Genomic DNA, 20,300 nt, shown 5'->3' on the forward strand with positions numbered 1-20,300 from the left:
CCAAAAATGACCTTGGACGTGTCCTTAATGGCGCGGTTTTAAAACTTTAGGTTTGGCCACGCCACCGCCGTTGGGGAGGGTGGGTGCATGCGCGTACCCATGCATCGGAAGCTGGATTTCCCGATGTCGGGTCGATCATCAGCAAGGGCGAACTACAACCTCCCATCCCGCCGTGGCACACGCCGCGCCCCCGTTACTCGTTAAAAGTGCTGGTCACGGTCATAACTCTGAAGCAGGCCTGCGCAGGGGCAGGCGCAGGGGGGGGGGGGTTAGAATCTTCCGAAACAGACCCCATGTTTCAAATAGATAGAGCTCAACGAGAAAATCATGCATCCGCTTGGTAAATTGAAAATGGGTTTCTGGGTGCGAAGTTATTTATGGCCCTTCAAAGTTGGCGGTCGGTCGGTCGCGGTCCCACGAGGTTTTGCACAGGTTCGTGCCAAGTTTTGTTCCTAGCGCTCCTGTCCTGCAGCGCGCGGCGCAATGGGCGCAGCGCAACGATGCGTGCATAGGTATAACCCGGTTTGGGGAACGGCATGTCGGGCTGGGGAGCTGGCCAGGGACAGGCCGGTGCCGGCCAGGTTTTGCATGGGTGAACGTGTCAGCACATTTTGTATTACCAAGTAACATTGGAATACGCCGCTGCATGGTAGGCCAGTCTATCAAGATGTGACTTGACAGCATAATATACAGGTGCGCATGTCCACATGTCCAGGTGTTGGTCAGTCAAAATGTGTTCCCAAGGCGGATCATGTTACATAGCGATCGAGCTCATCGAGAGCAGTCGATTGGCACCAACCATACAAAAAACTAAGGGGTTCTGAGGGGGTTTTGGGGGTCATACGGCAGGGAGTCGGTCGGTCGGCCAGGAGGTCCGGGAGCTTTTGTGGCATGGGTCAAAAAAGTTTGTTCCACCCACCCCCCACCCCCCTCGGCCTGCGCATGACCTAGCTTGGTCCACACTTCGCAGCGGACTTCACCTCGCCACCAGCCTCCGCCAGGCAAAAGCCGCTGTGGATGTATTGGCCCTGGCTTTACCGAGGCTTTACTGGGATTGCTTACCTTGCCACGGACCCTCAAGCTAAATGCAGGCGTGCCCCTGACATTAGACGTCCTGGTATGAAACCTCACGTGCGCCAAGTGTTCGTGGGGCATGCAAACACTCGCATCTCTATCGTCACCTGAACCCCGATCTGCACAGCACTTGAGCACATGCCAGGTGCTGTGGGGCAAATGTAACAGCGCCATGAGCCAAAGATTTCTCCAAGCACCCAGCCGGCACATTGCAATTACTGGTTGATGCTTACAGCCTGCCGCATCAAAGCAAACCGGTATGACCCTTGCAGCTCCACACGCAGGGTGCCCTACGTACGCGCCCCCATCTCGCACACATCGTGCGCAGTGCTCAAGCCACAACTCACTATACTGCGCTTCTGACGCACGGAAGTACCTGCTTAAGATGCCCTTCTTGGACCGAACGCGCTGCGTGACGTCGACACGCCACACGCCAACAGCTTCAGGCAGCGCACATGCAACATACCGAAGTCATTGCTTCACTACACCGACGCCACATTTCCCGCCCCCCACACCATGTCACACACTCACGACTCTGTGTAACTACATTTCTTCACACGCTTGCGGCACAGCACTTTGGTGTCCACCCGCGGCATGCCTTTCGATGCGGCCTTTATTGTGCACCATCGTAGATCAAATAGTTTTTCGTCCCATCCATTGCCTAATACTTTGCTAGGAAAGTGATCTTCACCTTGTGGCAATGGGCGCCATTTGCCCTCCTGCTACAAGCTTCACATACCGTTGCTAAACCACCCCGAGCTACACGCGTCATCTACACGCCGTTGGGGCCCGGCTGTGCCAGCCCGCAGCTGAGGTCTAGCAGCCGCTGCAGGCGGTTCACAAGGGCGGCGGCAGTGGGGCGGCGGCCTGGCTGTGCCGACCAGCACTCTTGCGCCACAAGCTTGAAGTGCAGCGGTGTGTCCGATGGGAAGCGCGGGCGCAGGCCCTCCTTCACCACCTTGTACGGCACATCCTGTAAGGCAGCATGTGGGTGTTGGGCCCAGGAAAGGGTTGAAATGTCTCTCGGCAGACGGATGCATGGGCATACACGCGGCCACATCTCAACGCCAAATACTGTCATGCGGTGGCCCCGTGCTACGGTGTGGCGCCTGCATCCCCGGGCATGCCAGCTGGCCGGCAAGCCGGAGTCTGTGCTGTTTGCACTCCACCATGCCCACCAGCACCTTGGAGGCTGAAACACAACAACATGTGCCAAGTGGCTCACCGCGAAGTGTGTGTCGGCGTACTCAGGGTATGGTGCGCGGCCCGTGGCGAGCTCCCACCTGGCGAGTGACGAACAGCAGTTAGTGTGCAGCAAAAAAAGCGAACCGTACGGCAGCACGCAAATGCAGCGCTCATGTCGTCGGGGAGGATGCACGACGCGCTATTGCCAGAGGTGCCGCGGATTGCACATCAACGGCATGCCACGCAGCAGCCACACACGGTAGCTGTACCCGGTATGGTGGCAGTGGCACAACAGATGCTCACAACCCATAGCCGGGCTCTGCAGCCCGCGTAAGCATCGTCACGCGCTCTCACATGAGGATGCCAAATGCGTAGACGTCGATGCTGCTGTCCACCACGCTCCCTGCGCCAATCGCAGTACCAAAACCGAACACTTGAGACCAGCACAATACAATGTTCGTTGATGGATCCAAGGGCTGGACACCCACAGCAGACGGAAGCAGCGATTCGTCCGGGCAAGAAGAACTCACCCTTGATGAACAGCTCTGGGCTCATGTGAGTCACCTGGCGGGGTGGAAGCACAAGCCAAAATCACGAACACTTTGATGGCAAGGGGCGCCTAGCAGCAACTGTCATGCGAATACTCTGCTGAAGCCCCGCATCATGACAATTCCATGCTCATCAGCAGTCAGCATTCTTTAAAGCCGCCCCGCAGGTCCCCAAGACAGCGGGGTCTGCCTGCTGGGCTCTCAGGCACATGAGCTGCAGGATTCGCCTCACTGCTGTTGCCTCACCGTGCCCACAGGCTCATTGAAGCGCAGGGTAGCGCGGCTGCCAAGCGCTTGCGCATTGTCGGCCGAGACAGCGCCGCCAGATGGCACGTCCTGCTCGCCCGCATCATGCATGTGGCGGTACGCACCGTCCGCCTCCAAAAAGTTCACGAACCCTGCAGTCATCAGTAGTAGTGTGCGCATGTAATTTCGTGTTGGAAGCACACACAGGCACGTAAGACCATTTTTCCTTCGGGAACATTTGCACCAAGGACATTATCCTCTGAGTCGGCCCGCAAGCAAACTCAGCTGCCGTGTCACGCAGTAGCGGGTCGCCCTGCCCCCACTCTCCCGTGCACGCACCACCCACCGAAGTCCGTGAGCTTGGCGGTGAAGCCGCGGGGGTCGGTGGCGGAGGAGCGCAGCAGCACATTGGCGGGCTTGACGTCGCAGTGCACCAGGTTCATGGAGTGCAGGTGCCGCAGCGCCAGCGCCACCTCCAGCAGCGTTAGGTACACCGCGCGCATCGCAGGCGTGCCCGCGGTGGCCGCGATAGCCGGTGACACTATGCCCACGGTAAAGCGCGCGCGCGAGCCGCCGCCACTTGCGGTGCTGCCGTTGCCGGCCGGCGCAGGACCCTGTGCCTGTAGTTGCTGTTGCTGCTGCAAATGCCCAGTTGCTGCCGCGGGCTCGGCAGCACGTGCGCCGGGCGTGTCCGGGACGCCAGCGCCCGCAGGGCCCCCATTCATTGTCGACGCAATTTGGCCACCTGCGGGCTGGGCACCGCCAAAAGCTGCGGCTCCAGTGTCTGCTCCGCTGACCGGCGGCGACAGCTGGCCCCGGTCGGCGCGGCCGGTGGCGGCGGACTGAGCGCCGCGCGCCTTCACTGCGTCATGCAGCGCGCTGGCGGCGTTGCGGGCGGCGCGCGCAAAGGCCCCGCAGTCGATGGCGTCTGCCAGTGAGCCCATGTCGCAGTACTCCATGATGAGGGCGGTGCACAGCGGGCTGGTGAGGGGCTCGCCCTCGGGAACCACCTCCAGCTGCGGCAGGCCGGTGGGCGACTGGTGCACCGTGACGCGCGTGCAGTACGAGTACACCTGCGCGGCGATCAAGGCGCAGGGATTGTGGGGAGTTTTAAGCGATGAGCTAGGCTGAGTCATGGAACAAACAAGACGAGGAACGGCTCCATCCGAGCACGCCGGAAGACCGGTTCGGTTTCGGTGTGCGGATCTTGGCGCGGAGTAAGGCAGGTGGCGTATGCTCATTATGCCGAGTGAACACAGGCAGATTATACGAGCAACTTAGGCGTGCATTTATTTGCGCTGAACTTCAAGTTCAGCAGAAATCCGGCTCATCGAAACCCCCAGTTCGGCCGCAGTTCGGCCGCGTTAGGTAACAGGTTCGCACTGGTTTCGCGACGTAACACCACAATTAATAAACGCTTTTGGGGTGTGCACAACAAGTGGTAGCTGAACGGGCAGCTGTCACGCTTGCATCAGCCGCAGCCTGCCGCGCGCACACCTGCTCACCTGTACTATATTAGGGTGGCTGATAGAACCCATCACTGCGAGCTCTCGCGCTCCACGCATCATCAGCCGCAGCCGTGTCCGGCGCGCGGCGGTGGAGGGGCGCGGTAGCAGCCCCGGCACCAGCGGTGAGTGTGGCTGTGGCAGCATCGCCGACTGTAATGTGTACGGCTCGGCCTCGGCAACGCAGCCGCCCATGGGGCTGCCATTGCCGCCGCTGGTGGTCTGAAGCGCATCTTCCTCGTCATCCGTGGCCGGCAGGATGACCTGCACGGGGGGGACAGGCGCAGGTTTAGACATGGAGCGATTGCAGCGCTCAGATGCCATTGCTCCGCTTGGCCCACAGTCCGCTGGCGAGGGCGGCAGTAGGCACTAGGCACGGCCTTCTCACAGGCTCGCGTGTCCTATGCTAGCTTATTCAATGCCCTGCCTGACAGCTTCATCCCATCATCCCATAGTCCCATACCTTGACGGCGACGGGCATGGCGTGCAGCCGCCCTAGCACCACCACACTGCAGCCGCCAGTGCCGATGGTCTTGAGCAGCCGGAGCGCGCGGATGTCATCTTCCGCGTGCGCCCTGCGAGGGCGTCCACGGTTGGTCAGGTGGCGCTAAGCGCACGTGAGCGGTGGCAAAGCGCAAGCGCATGCGGCAGCCAGGGAAGACGGTCCGCATTTGGAGCCCGACGCCACACAGCCCCACGCTGCCGGCCCCACAAGCCACATCCCCTCCAAGACCCCACAGCCCACACAGCTCACACAGCCCAAACGCCCTCGTCCGCCGCCAAGCACGCACCCTGCCATAAGGTTGGCTTCGTATCGCGCCTTGGCCAGAGCCGAGTGAAAGGCCGACACCATAATATCCAGCTGCGCCTGCCGCGCCTCCTTGGCCGTGTCGCGGCCGTCAGACAGGACCGTGGACAGGAAGCCGCCGCCGCCGCCGCCGCCGGCCGCCATCACGGAGCCCACCGCGACGGCCGCGCCGCTGCTGGGCGCGTCGCCGTTGCCGCCGGCATGCGCAACGGCGCCACTGCCGTCGCGCGTCGTGGCGCCGGTGCCTGCAGTCGTGCCGTCGTCGCACGTGGAGGCAGACTGGACCGCGGCGTCGCCGTTGTGCTGGCCCTGGAGCGGCACCCGCGTGCCATCGCTCAGCCCTGAAGCGCGTGCGGCGCCTCCACGGATGCCGCCGCCGCCACTGGTGCCATGGCTGTCAGACGAGGGCAGGACGCCGGCACCATTGGCATTGATGGTCACGTTGCCCCGGATGCCCGGCACGCGTAGCGTGACGCTGCTGCCGGTGCTGGCGCCGGTGCTGCCGGGACTTGGGGCCGCGGCAGCCGTCGGTGACGGTCGGTGTAAACCGTCGTATGCAAGCGTCACAGAGCCGGACGCGATGCTGGAGCCACCTGCGCCGCCGTGAGAGTGCAAATGCCGTCCACCCGCCAGGCTTGGCTCGGGCGGTCCGCCAAGGGTGTGCAAGCTTCTCCCACCTGCATGATCATGTCAAGGGTATTCACGGTACACGGCACCGCTTTTCAAGCAAGCACGCCTTCTCAAGCGCATCACACAGCGGCACTCTAGCCCTGATAACAGAGCAACCTAACAGCCCTACTCACCAATTACAGAGTCGGAGCCGTTATGCTGCGGGCGGCTGCGCGAGCCGCCACCACCACGCACTAGCACCCGCACGTGCGGGCTGCTGCTGCCTGTGCCCCCAGTCCCTCCGACTCCGCCTCCTCCCGTTCCTAGCCCCACGCTGCCGCCAGCGCCACCCGTGCACAAGCTCGTGCTGCTGGCACCGCCGCCCACGGCGGTCGCGTCATCCGCAAGCAGCCCCGAGCCGCCGCCCTGCGCTCCGAGCCCTCCGTGCTGCCCGCTGTTGATGTTCAGCGCGCCCAGAGGCAGCGTGGCGTAGTGGCAGCCTGAGGCGGGCGCAAAGGGTGCCATGCTGCCGCCGGCGCCGCCCAGTCCGGTCTGCATGCACAGGTACGCCCACTCGTCCAGTACGGGGCCCAGCAGCGAGCGCGTGGCCGCCGGCAGCAGCACCTCCAGCAGGCACATGGCCCGGTCGCGCGCGGCCGCCAGCAGCGCGGCGGACAGCGGGATGGCGCTGGTGAGGTACACAACAAAAGCGGGCGGCGAGCAGGCGGCGCCGGCGGCGCCGGCGAAGACAGCGGGCGGCGGGGCATCGCCGCCGCCGCCGTGCAGCAGCGAGCCGTGCGTATTGGCGCCGCCGGGCGAGGCGGCATCACCGTGCGCGCCGGTGTGGTGTGCGCCGCTGGTGGCGTAGCCGCAGGATGCAGGTGAGGTCACGTCCATGCCCAGGCTCGCCATCATCTGATGGGGCGACACAGCTTGCGCCTGCGCGAGCGGCAGCGGCGACGGTGATGCAGGGCGATGCCGCCGCGCCGCTGCCGCTGCTGCTGCTGCCGCCGCCGCCGCCGCCACCGTCGCAGTGGCGGCGGTTGTCGTCAGGTTGGACGCGCTGGCAGACGCGTGTGCTGGCCCCGACATGCACGCCTGGTGACGTGCAGCAGCTGCCGTGGGTGTCCTTGCGACGGTGGAGGACACATACCAGCCCGCTACCGCAATGAGCGTGGACGGTCCCGGGCCCATGGCGCCGCCGCTAGCGAAGCCGCCGCTTGCTGCGGTGCTGGTGCCGCGGCCGCCGCTTCGGAAAATCAGGAACGCGTCATCCGTAGGGTGCTCTGGGTCCTGCAGGTAGGAGGCAACGTTGGAGATGAGCGCTCCCGCGAGCCGCAGCCCAGAGCCACCGGCGCTGGCACCAGTGGAGGCGTTGGTGGTTGTGCTGATGAATCCGCGCGTGGCGACGCCGCCGGGGATGCTGCGTCGCCGTCGCGCAGCGGCGCTGGCGTAGGTGGGCGTAGTGGCGATGGCCGTGCTGGATGCTGCTACCCCTGGCGAGGTGAGCGCCGAGGCAGGGTGCGGGCCGCGAGGGCTGCTGGCGGTGGCGGTCGCAGTGGCGCCCGCGGCGCTGTCGCCATTGGTAGAGGTCAGGTTGGTCAGGGTGGTAGTGCCGGTACCGTTGGCATGGGTAGTGGTGGTGGCGGTGGAGGCGGTTATAGCGGTTGACGCCAGGGAGGCGCAGGCAAGGCTGCCGGAAAGCGCCGCAGCCGCCGCGGCGCCCACTGCGCCCGAGCCCCCGCCGGCGCTGCTGGCGAACGCCGTGGCAAGGCCGGCGGCGCACACAGGAGTGGCGGCAGTAGGGGGCTGCGCCGTTGTGGCCAACAGCGCCGCTGCTAGTGTGGACGCCAGTGGGAAGGTAGACGCCTGCAGTCCACGCCAGTGTACGGGATCAGTCACACACGACAACGCGGCGTTGGCAAATCACTGAAATTAGTGAACGCTTTCCCATGGCACGCTTCAACACCCACCCACAGCCCCACCAGCTCACCTTGATCTGCGGCCGGTTGCCCACACGCCGCCGCACGCTCCACCATGACCCGCTGCCCGTGCCGCCCGTGCCGCCCGTCCCGCCCGTGCTACCGGTGCCGCCGGCCGTGGGACCCGTGCCAGCCGCAAAGGCTGTGCCCCCGCCGGCTGTGCCGTACGTGCCTGTGCGGACGTCCGTTCCCGACGCGCCCCATGGCGCGACAGCTGGCAGTGCTAGGAGGTCGTCGGTGCTCGCGTGCACCGCGCCCGCATTCGCGCCATGCTGTGCCGCCCTGCAGGAAGGCACGCGCCGTAGTTGGAAAGCAAGTCAGGTTTCAGCAGCTTCGCCAAGGCAAGTGAACCGCGTACTGACGATCATATAAGGAAACCGTACACCGTACTACTATAGTATCTAAGCACCCCACGAGCGTCGTTCCCCACGAAACCCTCAACCTTTGACCAAGTATGTTGGCCACGGCCTAAATCAAAGCACATCTTACCGTGAGCCTGCGCCCACAAGGCTGCCAGCGACCCCAACTCCTCTGCCGCCCATAGCCGTCTGTCCCCCGACGCTGAGGTAAGGCATGGGGGCCCCGTTCGCCGCCGCGGCCATCGAGCCCCCTCCGCCGCCCCCTCCCGCACCCGTGCCGACGCAAGCGGGCTGAGTGGCGGCGGAGACGTACGGCACGCCGGATACGGATCGCATCGGCTGGTTGTTGGGCACGGTGGCGGCGCCGCCGTGCGGCAGCACACGGATGGCGGCGGCGCCGCCGCCACTGGCGACGTTGTGGGCGGCCTGGTGCCCAGCCAACGCGCCGCCGCGCCGCGTGGCGGCCGCCTCCTCAAACAAAACGCCGTGGCTGGCGTCCTTGTGCGGCAGCAGTGCCAGTCGTACCGTCACGTCCACGTGCAGGTCGTACGACAGGGAAGTCGAAACGGCGCCGGTCAGCGCGGAAGACAACTCCTGTAGGCTGGGCGAGCTGCTGACCAGTTCGGTGTAGGTGCAGGCCTGTCCGGGGCAGGAGTGACGGGTGTGGTCAGGCAGGGTGGTTCATAAGGCCTCTGTGACCGGGCGTCTGAGAGCTCTCGTGTCAGATCAAGAAGGCGGTCAGGGGCAGTTTTCTATGTCTGGGCATGAGCGTGGCTAAGTCCTTCGGGCTGCGTAGCCTGCGCAACAGCGCGACAATAGGCGGCCTGCAGCGCCGCCCCGACGCTCACCTGCTCAACCTGTGGCAGCACTGGGCCCAGGCAGCACTCGGCCACACACGCCGCAATCGCCTCCAGCGCCCCTGGTGTTCGGAGCAACGGCTGCAGCAGTGCTCCGGTGTTCTCGCCCGCAACCACGTCCTGACCGGTGCCCGCCTCAGGCCCCGGCGCAGCACCGATTAACAAGCCTGCGGCCGCAGCACTCACAGCCGTACCGTCCGTGCCCTGGCTGTCAGCTGCGCCGACGGAAGCCGCGAAGCCGGCCGCTGCTGCGGCTTGTGACGCGGCTGATGAGGAAGAAGGCAGGAGGAGCAGCACCGCCCCAACCACACGATAGCCCAGCTGCATAGGCACCAGCACCGCATGCCACCGCGTGTCCGCCGCCGGCGCGTCCAGGCAGGCAGCCGTGGCCGCAGTCTTCGTGAGGCTCCCTGGCGGACAAAACGACTGCAAGCAATGCACGAGTTCAGGTCAGGCGTTGTTAGGACGGCTTTGTACATTCGCACTCGGTCACTGCCGTTATACTCCAAAGGGCCAGCGGCTAGAGCGCAGGTGTTGTGCATCCGGTACATTGGTTTGCCATGGGCGACACGCCGACGCGCCAGAACGTACATAAATACGGTACTGCCGCACCTCCATTCTGGGACCCCAGTCTGCTCACCTGTAAGGCCTGAAGCACACGCTGCCATGCCTCACTCGCCGCAATACGGTCGGAGAGGCCATCGTTCTGCACCTTGGCAGCGCTAAGCACAGGCGCCACCTACAACCGTATCCACGGCAGGAGCAAGCGAAGCTGTCAGGCCGCCGGGAATCCCAAGCCAGCTGTAACCCATCCCCTTAAAACGCAAAAGCGCGCCCACGCTTGTACCACCATTCCAGGCTGCAAACTATCCTTGCTAAAACTCCCACACACCTCCCAGGGGGGCAGCGCAATAGGCTTGCTACCAGTCGCGTCCGCGGGGTTCAACGTCTGCGGGGCAAGTAATAGCAACAGCGCCAGAATTATCCTACAGGCATCGGCCGCATGTCATAAGCGGCAGATGCGAGCACGCCCTACACAACGAGAACACAGTTTGAGACACGTGCGGGGTACCTGGCAGAAAGGAAGAAGCTCGCCGATAGGCAGGGCTTGAGCGGCGGCACCCGCGCTGGCAAGGCTAACCAGCAGAAACTGCCCATCCGAGCCTCGGGTAAGACCGAAGACGCTGTGGGTATGGCAAGTTCCAGTTTGTGAGTATCTGCCCACGAAAGTGTCATCCAGCAACTGCCTGTTGCGCCGTGCAGACGGGCGTTTTGTCCACGCCACGCCGCTGTTAGCCCCGGCGCTTCCCCCTCCGCGCATTTTCCCCCTCCTCGCATTCTCCCTGCCCATGAACGTCCTTGCAGTTGCCATACTCAAGCTTCTTTGCGCGTCGCAGGCGGCACTCGCCTGACGAGCGCCGCGGCGGCGTGCGCCCGTAGCCGCAGTGCACCTCGCCCCAGCCGCTCTGCCCAGCCTGGCGAAGTTAGCAAAGCTAGGTCCCCGCGAAGCGCCCGGGTGTCATACGCTGGAATCTGTGGGCAATATCCCAGGTTATTTTATGACTGCGCATACAGTCTACCGGGCTGCCCTCGCACCTGCTCGACCAAATTCTGGGCAGGGACCTTCGGCTCCGGCTTCTCCAGCGCCTGCTTAATGCATTCTAGATCTGATGTCGATTTAGATGCAGTTTCTGGCGGGTTGGCGGGGCGCCAAGCTTCTCGGACAGGAGACTCGGCAGTGCCTTTCCCGGCGCCCCGCAGGCAGCCCAGGCAGCCTAGGAGGCCCATCCTAGTAAAACATTAAACTAGGCACGCTTAACCTGTGCAAAGGCACTCTCAGGGGAAAGTACGTCGTCATTCTAGCCTCGAATTTCGACTGTGCCGTCGCCTATAACATAGCTCTGTGTCAAGAAAATGAAATAATATGACTCTGACTATCATAGAAAGTCGGAAGCAGTGCGGGTAACGGGCCCCTGACACCAGTGCAAACCAATGACCGCGGCAATGACTGGTCGAACTTGATGGCATTGAGTCACGCGACCAGCCCTGCTGCGGCATTTGGAGGCAATCCATGGGATTATCCTTACATCATTCGAAGCCGGTGCGCGTTGGGATGTGTCGCTGACGGGTCGGAAAGAGTGTGGCAGCAAAGTTCGCCCTGGTCTCTCCCGCCACGTCCCATATGACCGCCGCGCCCTGCCGCAACGCTCCCGCCTGGGCAGGTAAATGGTGTGCCACCTCAATCCCAAACGCTATGAGCAGACATCATGCCTCGCCCCTCCTTGGAGTTCCAATCCGTTCCCGCTTGCCTTCAACAAACCTGAAGCAAAATCGACTGAGATGCCGGCACTGTCGTGACACCAAAACCACGTGAATCAAATGTCTCCTTCCATCCCGTCCACGGCACCCAGAAACCTTAGCAAACAATCCTTGGTGGTCCATCGTGTCCAGCCTTGCAGGCGCAAACTGGTTGCTGGCGGCAAAAACAAGACTTGTAACACACGTACATGTTCCTGCTCCGCCATGTGTCACACACGCGCACATCCGCACACAAACAATGCCGTATATGCCCAGTATCACCCACTTAGCGACTTGGCATCATGAAAATAGTGTAGTATTGCATACATGGGCCCTGCACACTCCGCTAGCACGGCCTGCGCGTGCGGCCACTTAGGTTCAGACGTCTTGTCCATGCCCGCGGCCATATGATGCATGGCCGGTGGCATAACCAACACTGCTGCCAATCCGCACCCTCAGTGGCGGTCCATCCTGATCGCTCCCTCACGAGCCGTTGTCCTGGCCCTTCGACTCGGGTGCACCGTCCACGCCTGTGCAACGTGTGGGTAATGCAGCAGCGGCGGGCGTTGAGTCACAACCACGGGCAGTGCGACATCGAATGGTACATGCTGCTTGCTGTTCCGAGCTATGGCATCGCAGGCGGCACAGGCAATTCCCTGACAGCAAAAACCTAGGCTGGCTTGATGCCTTATGGCCCTGCGACACTCCGTGCCGTGCTCACGCCCACACCCTGCCCGTCGCCTGTGCCCTTTGCACTTACCCAGGCCAAACAGCACGCCCATGTGTTTGGAAGCGCCGTCAATGCCGTGGAAGTACTTGTTAGCCAGTTTGATGAACGTGGCCGATGTCAAGAGGCTGTCCGAGCCGGCCTGGTGCTGGGGGCCGATGCGTTGCACGTCGAGCATCTCCGCCAGCTTGTTCAGCCCGCCGTGCAGGTTGTCACAGTAACGCATGAGGTACTTAATGTCGAAGATGTTGGGGAAATAGATGTTGAGGAGCTCGAAGAACTCCTGCTCCGTGCCGGGCAGGGGCTGGCAGGTGAGGATTTTGAGCAGGTACCCGAAGTCGTAGTTGCTGTGGAACGTGATCCAGCGCACGTCGTCGTTCAGGACGATGCCCGAGGTCATGAGCAGCTCGCCAAAGCGGTGCACGTCAATGCCACGCGCTTCATGCAGCGCGAAGTCGATCCCCGACTGCTTGAGCAGCTCAATACTGTCCTGCGCGTAGACGTCGTCCGAGAGCTTGAAGCCCTTGAAGTTAAACTGCCACACGCAAAGCTCGCCGTTGGCTGCTCGCGGCAGGGTACCCTTGGCGTCGGTAAGGGTCAGTCCCAGCTGTATGAGCTTCAGCATGTCCACGTTCATCTTCAATGCCTTGTACAGGTACTCCCTGCTGCTCTTAAACGTGCCAATTGGCTTAGCAACCACGCCCGGGAACTCCGTGTCCATGGCGATGTAGGGGTAGTCCTCCACGATGTCCCGCAGCAGCGCAAACTCCACCTCCATATTGTCTGCCCATACTTCACGAACGCGAAGCGTGTCACCGGCTGGCGTTATGCCGGTCAGGCCCTCAGCGCGAGTTTGCACCTGAGGCGCCAGGCTCGCCAGTTGACTCATTTGGCTATCCTAAAATGCATGAAGAAGTTTAAGGCATGTTCTGGGCTAAGCGGGTCGTTCAAACTGAGCGCAGGCAAGGAAGGCTGGGCAAGTGCTACACGGTTTCGGTGGAGAGAGACGACTTCAACGTGCTACGAGTACCAGCAATTGTACAAGGTAACTCAAGATATCAAGCTAAGACCCTGCGCAAGGCGCCTTGGCAATGAGCATCATGCGCCCCAAACCACACGCCCGTGCCCCCCTTCTCGTCGCCCCCCCACCCTTTTGCCCCTGAGGCCGGCGGACGCAGGATGGTAGTTGCAGCACCTTGGTGGATGCCAAAGGCCTATGAAAGGCTGGCGGGAAAAAGCTGCTGGACACGATGGCAAGGGTTGCGATCGGACGAAGCGATGTGGGTGGGTGGCTGGGCGCTTTGGGCTCTGCGTCAACCACGCAATGGCCTGCGTCAGCTACCTGGCTGCATTCAGCCTGCTACTGCATACGCACTGGCCAGGCAGGGCGCCAGCTCTGGCAGCAGGCGCGCCTGCAGGAATAACATGCGCTCCAGCGGTGGCAGGCCGGGATCCCCAGCGCGCGAGTTGCGTCAGCAACCAAGCACACCCTGCGAATCCAATACCTCTATGGCCTATGGGGGTGGCGGTGCAGCGATGGCAGTGCCAGCGTGCGGGCTGGGGCTGTGGCACCTCCTGCGGCATCAGCGCCAGTGGGTCCAGTGGTGATGGCGGTTGGCTGTGCACATACGGTACGCCAGGGGGGGGGGATACAAAACTAAACCTCCAGGCTCCAAGCCCCCGAGTCCCGCACCCCCGTCTGGACCGACGACCGACCCCCCACACACACAACACCGGTAGACTTGCAATCCTCTTGTCAAGCTCTGACGTTTTAGAACATGGTGCCTTTCCCAGTCGAAACTACCCCCCCCCCCCCGGGGATACGCAGCCAAAACGCGAGCCGTGATTCTGATTCTGAGATCTAACAAGCGGCGTCCCATGGCAGGCACCGGTGCCACACGCCTCGGCCGACGAGGCACAGACCGCCGCACCCCGCGGCGGAGCGGCGGCCCCACGACCTCGCAGTGCTGCGGGTCCAGGTGGAGGAGCAACGGGCTGCGCTGGAAGCCGTCAAACGCTCCCTTGCCCGCGTGGGGGATGCGGCCGCCGTGGACGAGAGCAAGATCCTGCTGAAGTCTGTCAGCGGCGAGCTGCTAGAGCGCATCCGGGCGTCCGGGAACCTAGAGGCGGTTGCTAGCACGAGTGGGACGTCGGTGAGCGGACGCTATGTCCGTGCGTGGCAATCGGCAGGGCGGGAGGTGTGTAACGTCATGGTGACGGTGACGCCCCAGGAACGCAGCGCATTGGTCAGGGCCGCACGCCTGGTCCGCAGCACAGGTGTGGTGGTGGCGCCTTACCTGACGTCCGTAGGGTGTGCACTGCGCACGGAGCAACTCGGAGCTTTCGAAGGGTTTCGAGCAGCAGGGCTGAAGCCCCGATGGAAGGGAGGGGCGGGCATTCGGTGCCAAGGCACCTAATCACCTAGCTAGGCTGACGGGCTAGCAGTTGACGTAGTTGGCATTGAGTAGTACAGTCGAACACGCCTAACTTCGTTGTGCAAAGTAAGTTTCCCGGCGTTATAAGGGCCCACCGGCCCGGGACCCTGGTACTTACGGGGACAGGATAGCACGCATGCTCGTGCACACCACCTTGTAACCAACAACAACAACTGATTCCGTCTGCTTCCATCCGTCTGCTTCCGTGCATGAACTGCTCGCACCGGTACTTACGCCTTACTTACGGTTGTCATGTATATGTGCACGGGTCCTCGAGCACACGGCACGGCAACTGGCTAGCGGAAGGCCCAAGGAGGAGGTGATTGTTGGCTAGGGCAATGCCGGCACTGGCTACGGAGGCTGCGTCAGCAGGTCAGGCAGCAGTAGGGGCCCGAAGCGGGCACTGCTGCGACTGCTGATGGACAACTACGCGCACCTGGTGGTGTACGTGGACGATTACTTCACCAGTCAGGTCATCCCACGACGTAAGCCTGTCCTTCGTAAGGATTCGGCAGGAGCCCTTGTTAGGCACAAGCACTCAATTGCATAATTAATGTGGTGCAGGTGTGCGCAGAAAGTTTGGACGGCGCCTGCCGGTGTTGGGCAGCGCTGTCTGCAAGTAGCCAAGTAGTGGTTGTGCTTGTTAGTTGGTGTGCCCGCGACGTTGAAGTGTGCCAACACTGCGGGACTGTGTGGGTCAGCTTGTCTCAGATTCAGCGGGTTTAGGGAACGTCAATGGGGGGTCTGTGCGCGTACAGGGGTACACGGTGGACATTCGGGACAGTTGTCGCAGATGGGTGGGAGGGGACAGTTCGTGCCAGATATGTGGGGAAAGCACGGTAATTGATGAGGGCGCCTGAAAAGACAAGTTTTGGATTCAGATTTGGCAGATTCATCAGGGCTGACGTCCCATGTGGATCTTGTATTGCATGATGGCGATGCTGGTAGAGCGCGGCCTGCGGCCCTGCGCCGTGGTGGCGGTGATGCTGGTGGCGGCGGCGGCGGCGGCGGCATCACAGGACCTGGCTGCGGCGGCGGCGGCGCAGGGCATGGCGCCCTCGCGGCGGCGGCGGCGACCCTGTGCCCAGCAGCGGCGGCGTGCATGTGAGCATGTCTACCGCGTGTGTAGAATGGCAGTTCCCCTCCTCGCAGCCGCATGCACGATACTACTACATGCAAGCCTCCATGATCTCTTTCCGAGGAGGAACGATGTAGCTTTCAGCCCTTATTGGCCACCGGTTCGAAACGTCAACCCCACCATCATTAATGTGTGTGGTTACAATACCTTTGCGTGCCTTCCTGCCTCTTTATCCCTGGAGGTCCGGGCCGGGGTGGCCCCTATAACGCCGACATAAGATAACGTCCCACTTATTGCTCTATCTCCCCTTGTAAGGGGCACATCCCTGCTCCTATGCATTCATATGGACTTGAGTAATGCGGCTAAGGTGGCAGGCTCAGAATTCAGCATCACTTCGCGCATGCTTTTACGGTACTCAAGCCTAAGCCACTGCTCAACCGTAGCTCCGCATTGGCTGTACATTGCATCAAGACGTGATGCTCGTCCTCCACCTCATTAGCCGTACACAGAGGGCACGTCCTCTCCTCCGTCCCTAGGTCTCTCCCAGGCACGGTTCGCAGTGATTGGCCAGCCGTACAAACGGAATCTCATCAAAAGCTGGTGATGCGCAACTGCTTTGAATGCTCTACAATGGTCGTGCATGGTCGGCGGTGCGGACCCTATTGCGCTCAGCCCCATCCAATGCTTGTATTTGCACATGTGTATGCCAGGTTGCCTGCCGTCTGAGCGGAATGCATGCTAATCCGCGACCAGCCGCTCATGCCCCCACGCCCTCGTCAAATGGGCCCTGAAGATGGAAAAGATAGGTCCGTCGGGTAGAAGCATGCCTTCTCCACTCCTCTCTCGTCTCATGCGTACCCGGCCAATGCCATACACTTTTGCATAACTTGGCCCCATCAATCCCACCCGCCATGTAGCATAGCCAATCAGGGCAAAGCATCGTGCCATTCACGTTTGCCACGCGGCCAGACCCCGCAATCATGTGTGCGACCGTCGTCTCTGTTTTGCCCCTTCATTGGGCCCATTTCTCAGAACATACTAACACTATACCTAAGATACTACACCAGGCAAAAGACCACCGCGCAAACTAGGTACCAAGTTCTACTGAACCAACCAGTTTTGCCTGCGTCAGGGGTGTGGGGCTGAGTCCCACACCCCTAATAAAGATGACCAATAGGATTAGCACTAGGAAGGTGCGAGCCATAGCATGATTGAAAGTAACCCGCACACCGGTGGTGGTAGTGGCAAAACGCTCCCCTCCTGGCGACTACCACGCATAACCCACTCCTTCCACTGCGTGTGGCTTGCTTGGCTCAGTTGTGGCCCCGGCACACTGAGTGTCTCTCCGTGCGTGTCGCATGCATCTCACTAGCATAAATAGAGCTGAAGGTAACATACCTCATCCGAGAGCTTGTATACCGAGCGCATTCAGCCATACATCAATTCCATAGATTGTGTCAAAGGAGAATGTGCTCTCCCGAACTCGTCGCATTGACGCAGCCGGCATCACTCCGCCGAGGGCCAAGGCATGCACCCGGGCAGCGAAAGTCGTGTGTGAACTCAGACAAGAAGCATATGCAGGATGCAAGAGCCAGCTGGGCTCAAAAAAGAGGGCCCGGTCCTATCGAATGTTATTGAAGGCAATGAACTGCAGAAACGGCTGCTCCGCAACCAGATTGCAATGTTACTGAGGTTTGGCTAAGCGCTACGCCAGCTGCAGCGTCGCTGCCTTCAGTATTAGAAGCGCGTCCCACCAGACCAGCCCAAGCAGGCCAAGCAGGACCGCCTGCGCGCACAAGCATGAGCATGGGGTTGTCAGGTGGTCGGCAACAAATGCATGGAGGCTGGCAGGTAGGCGGCCGTACAAACAACTGCGGTACTTGCTTGAATGCCATGTACCTGTTCACGCGTTGTCGCGCGTCATAAAGGTTGGCAGTCAAGGCTTGCCCTAAAACCAGGGAAAATGCAGCCACTCCCTTCCCGGCTAGGCCATGGCAGTAACGGCACTTACCTTCGCCACGTACTGCAGCAAGTCGTGATCGGGTGGAGGCGGCAGAACCAGGCGAGGTAGCAGGCCCTCCAACTCCTCATCGCCCACCGCAGCGTCGCCCCCGCTCTCGACTTGGCCTTGCGCCGTGGGGGCCCCGGTGCGGGAGCTGCTCGGCCCGGCCTCAGATGCGGACGGCGTCTGTGCCGCACGCACACGCGCACTCTGCTGCAGTTCACGGATGCGGTCCTACGTACGAAGGGGACAAACCACACTGTGGGTGCGCCGTAAAAAAGGATCATGCCCTGGTGACGGCTTAGGCCACAGCTGCGCCACGTAAGCGCACAGGCCTCGATAGAAGGTTCGAAACGAACCTCTGAGCGCCAATGCACACGCCGCTTGCACTTGCGCGTACCGTTGAGGCACGCGACAGTCGAGGCCCGCACACCAGGCCCACGAGCTAGCTGATACTTGTTGTGCAGCATTACGCGGCTCGACCCACCACGAATGCCTGTCGCCGCGCCCATTCTACAAAGTAAACCACTGTGCTTGTCACGCCAACCGCGAGGAACACCTGCAGGGCAAGGCACGCGTGGTGTGAGGTACCGTCAAAGGCCAGGGCTGCTGGGGCGTCCCCAAGGAGTGTCTTTCTTGAGCCTAGAAAAGCATGAGTAATCACGCATTCAGGGCTTGAGCAAGACACGCACCCTACCGCAAGCATGTGGCTATACCAAACCCACAGCTCTGTATCTCTCACTTGCCTGCACAAACGACACCACAGCCCAGCACCCCGGCCACACGAACTCGGTCGCGGCCTCCTCCCCGAGCCCGGTGGTCACAGCGGCGCCTGAGGCTGCAACCTGGGCAGCCACCGCTGGCGCGCTGGGCAGCAACGGCGCGGGCAGCCCCCAGTCATTCCATGCCACTAGGTCCAGGGCGGCGGGGCGACCGGCTGAAGCCCTGGCGCCAGCTGCTCCTGATGCTGCCGCGTCCGCAGCTGCTGCCACACCTGCTTCTGAAGCCCACACGCCAATGCTGCTGTTGCCCGAGGACAATCCGGCGGCAGCGAGCAAGGTAGCCGCCGTTGCCGCGGGTTCCGCTGCACCCGGCACAGGCGCTACTGCTGACATTGCGGGCAGGAGAATGCCCCCACCGAACGGCCCCGGTGCAGCGATGATGCCGTGCACAACGCTCAACTGGCGCGCCGCGACAGCCACGTGCTGCCGCAGCTGTGGGCTGGAGCCCAGAGCCGCGCACGCGGCGTCGTTGCACAGGAGGTTCATGACCACACTCGAAATGAGCTGCGGGGCATTGGAGGGTGTCGAGGTTACGGTATGACAGGGAGAGGCGTGTGCAGCGTGCGTGTGCAGCCAGACGCGTGTTTCCCCTTGATGTCATGTGCACCTACGAGGTCCGGACTCAGTTTATAGGAGCATGAACGAGGCACAGACACACACACACAACCCACCGTCACGGCAAGGTGTGTTTTAAAGCTAAGCGGCAACGCCAGCGCGAGCAATGACTGGTGGACCGCGCCGCTGCTGATCAGCAGGTGCCACAGCAGGGCCCACCCGCTGCCGCTGCCGCCGCCGCCGCCATGCGCACCGCGGATGGTGTGTTGCCCCCACTCCACCAGCCGCTGCAGCTGACCACGAAGCAGACCTCGCCCTGGCCACCTGACGAACGCCGTGCCTGCAAGGTCGGTGATTGCCCGATTCACACTTTGGGCAAGTGTGCGCGTGGCCAAGCGTGTGTTCGTGTGTGCAAGGCTTGCAGCGCTGGGGCAAGTCGGCGAAGAAGACGACGACCGCAACGTACATAACACGGCACGCACCTGCCAGGAAGCCGCTGCCTAGGCCCAGCGTGCGGGCAAGGCCCGGGGCACATGTGGGGTACAGCACGCTCAAGGAAACACGCAGGAGCGCAACCACCCACTCGCGCTGCTTCCGCTGCTGCCCGTGTGCCACGCCGCTTGTCAAGGCTTCATGGCCCAGGAGCACGCAGACGTAGGCGACTGTTCCAAGCCAGACGTGCGCAGCCCCCAAGCCGGCAGCGTGCGTGGAGGCGTGCCTAGGAGGAGGGAGAAGGTGCAGGGGACCAGGCGCTCCCGGTCAGTCGCTGAGTTTGACAAATTACAGAATCTGTTTGCACGCCTCCTTAGCTCATGTTCTGTCTGCTCCAGCGCAGGGCCGGTTCAATGCTGATTGTTCAAAGTGGCCCTCCTACCCCGGCTCTCCCTGTGCATGAAATAATTTTGGTGTCCCACCAGCCAGCAGTGACAAGGAAAATGTAGAGCAGGTGCCATGAAGTGTTTGGGCCACGGCGCTGTCCTGTCCCAGACGAGGCTTGGTCATTGTAGAAGGCTTCCAGCTCGCTGGACAAATGCAGAGGCTCCAGTGCTCGCATTCCCTCGGCCACGTTTTAGGCTCGCAGTTCTGCGAGCCCCTTAAACTTGCGCCATTCAGTTTAGGTAAAATCAATCAATCATTATAAGGGCGTTTGATAACGAGCACAACGCCGCTGCAAAGAAGATCTTCGCCAACGCTTCGTATTGCATCCCGCGTTTTCCTGTCCTCCCCCCGCGTGGCACTGCGCTTCCTGC

At 62.0% G+C, this 20,300-nt stretch overlaps 4 protein-coding genes across 4 annotated transcripts; 1 reads left to right on the forward strand and 3 right to left on the reverse strand.

Moving 5' to 3' along the window:
- Nucleotides 1–270: 270 nt before the first annotated feature.
- Nucleotides 271–11,156, reverse strand: CHLRE_03g157250v5 (uncharacterized protein). The gene is made up of 18 exons (XM_043060621.1): nt 10,770–11,156; nt 10,582–10,706; nt 10,246–10,357; nt 10,066–10,122; nt 9,814–9,912; nt 9,165–9,599; nt 8,447–8,955; nt 7,969–8,239; nt 6,170–7,844; nt 5,350–6,043; nt 5,022–5,133; nt 4,559–4,822; nt 3,400–4,126; nt 3,054–3,205; nt 2,790–2,823; nt 2,614–2,662; nt 2,300–2,357; nt 271–2,047 (listed from the first exon to the last, which is right to left on the reverse strand). Exons 1-18 carry the CDS (start codon nt 10,959–10,961, stop codon nt 1,847–1,849), a joined length of 5,766 nt encoding a protein of 1,921 aa, XP_042925750.1. The 5' UTR covers nt 10,962–11,156; the 3' UTR covers nt 271–1,846.
- An 88-nt stretch (nt 11,157–11,244) lies between these two features.
- Nucleotides 11,245–13,256, reverse strand: CHLRE_03g157300v5 (uncharacterized protein). The gene is made up of 2 exons (XM_001697395.2): nt 12,232–13,256; nt 11,245–12,001 (listed from the first exon to the last, which is right to left on the reverse strand). The coding sequence occupies exons 1-2, from the start codon at nt 12,974–12,976 to the stop codon at nt 11,955–11,957; spliced, it is 792 nt and encodes a 263-aa protein (XP_001697447.2). The 5' UTR covers nt 12,977–13,256; the 3' UTR covers nt 11,245–11,954.
- A 290-nt stretch (nt 13,257–13,546) lies between these two features.
- On the forward strand, nt 13,547–15,558 carry CHLRE_03g157326v5 (uncharacterized protein). The gene is made up of 2 exons (XM_043060622.1): nt 13,547–13,829; nt 14,084–15,558. Exons 1-2 carry the CDS (start codon nt 13,715–13,717, stop codon nt 14,269–14,271), a joined length of 303 nt encoding a protein of 100 aa, XP_042925751.1. The 5' UTR covers nt 13,547–13,714; the 3' UTR covers nt 14,272–15,558.
- Nucleotides 15,559–15,897: 339 nt separating this feature from the next.
- Nucleotides 15,898–20,266, reverse strand: CHLRE_03g157350v5 (uncharacterized protein). The gene is made up of 7 exons (XM_043060623.1): nt 19,965–20,266; nt 19,533–19,768; nt 19,167–19,390; nt 18,460–18,999; nt 18,201–18,272; nt 17,723–17,947; nt 15,898–17,497 (listed from the first exon to the last, which is right to left on the reverse strand). Exons 1-7 carry the CDS (start codon nt 20,102–20,104, stop codon nt 17,417–17,419), a joined length of 1,518 nt encoding a protein of 505 aa, XP_042925752.1. The 5' UTR covers nt 20,105–20,266; the 3' UTR covers nt 15,898–17,416.
- Between the last annotated feature and the right edge of the window lie 34 nt (nt 20,267–20,300).

Source organism: Chlamydomonas reinhardtii, chromosome 3 (genome assembly GCF_000002595.2).
Source record: "Chlamydomonas reinhardtii strain CC-503 cw92 mt+ chromosome 3, whole genome shotgun sequence".
Taxonomy (NCBI): Eukaryota; Viridiplantae; Chlorophyta; class Chlorophyceae; order Chlamydomonadales; family Chlamydomonadaceae; genus Chlamydomonas; species Chlamydomonas reinhardtii.

Excerpts from the sequence above, each read along its gene's own strand:
- CHLRE_03g157326v5 (XM_043060622.1), top strand. The coding sequence starts at position 13,715 with ATGGGGGTGGCGGTGCAGCGATGGCAGTGCCAGCGTGCGGGCTGGGGC. Across the intron at positions 13,830-14,083 it reads CGGTTGGCTGTGCACATACG|GCACCGGTGCCACACGCCTC; the intron begins GTACGCCAGGGG and ends GTCCCATGGCAG.
- CHLRE_03g157300v5 (XM_001697395.2), bottom strand. The coding sequence starts at position 12,976 with ATGGAGGTGGAGTTTGCGCTGCTGCGGGACATCGTGGAGGACTACCCC. Across the intron at positions 12,002-12,231 it reads GGGCGTGCTGTTTGGCCTGG|GCGTGGACGGTGCACCCGAG; the intron begins GTAAGTGCAAAG and ends CACGTTGCACAG.
- CHLRE_03g157250v5 (XM_043060621.1), bottom strand. The coding sequence starts at position 10,961 with ATGGGCCTCCTAGGCTGCCTGGGCTGCCTGCGGGGCGCCGGGAAAGGC. Across the intron at positions 5,134-5,349 it reads GAAGCCAACCTTATGGCAGG|GGCGCACGCGGAAGATGACA; the intron begins GTGCGTGCTTGG and ends ACGCCCTCGCAG. Across the intron at positions 3,206-3,399 it reads CGCCAAGCTCACGGACTTCG|GGTTCGTGAACTTTTTGGAG; the intron begins GTGGGTGGTGCG and ends TGATGACTGCAG.
- CHLRE_03g157350v5 (XM_043060623.1), bottom strand. The coding sequence starts at position 20,104 with ATGCGAGCACTGGAGCCTCTGCATTTGTCCAGCGAGCTGGAAGCCTTC. Across the intron at positions 19,769-19,964 it reads TTCCTTGTCACTGCTGGCTG|GCACGCCTCCACGCACGCTG; the intron begins GTGGGACACCAA and ends CCCTCCTCCTAG. Across the intron at positions 19,000-19,166 it reads AAACACACCTTGCCGTGACG|CTCATTTCGAGTGTGGTCAT; the intron begins GTGGGTTGTGTG and ends AATGCCCCGCAG.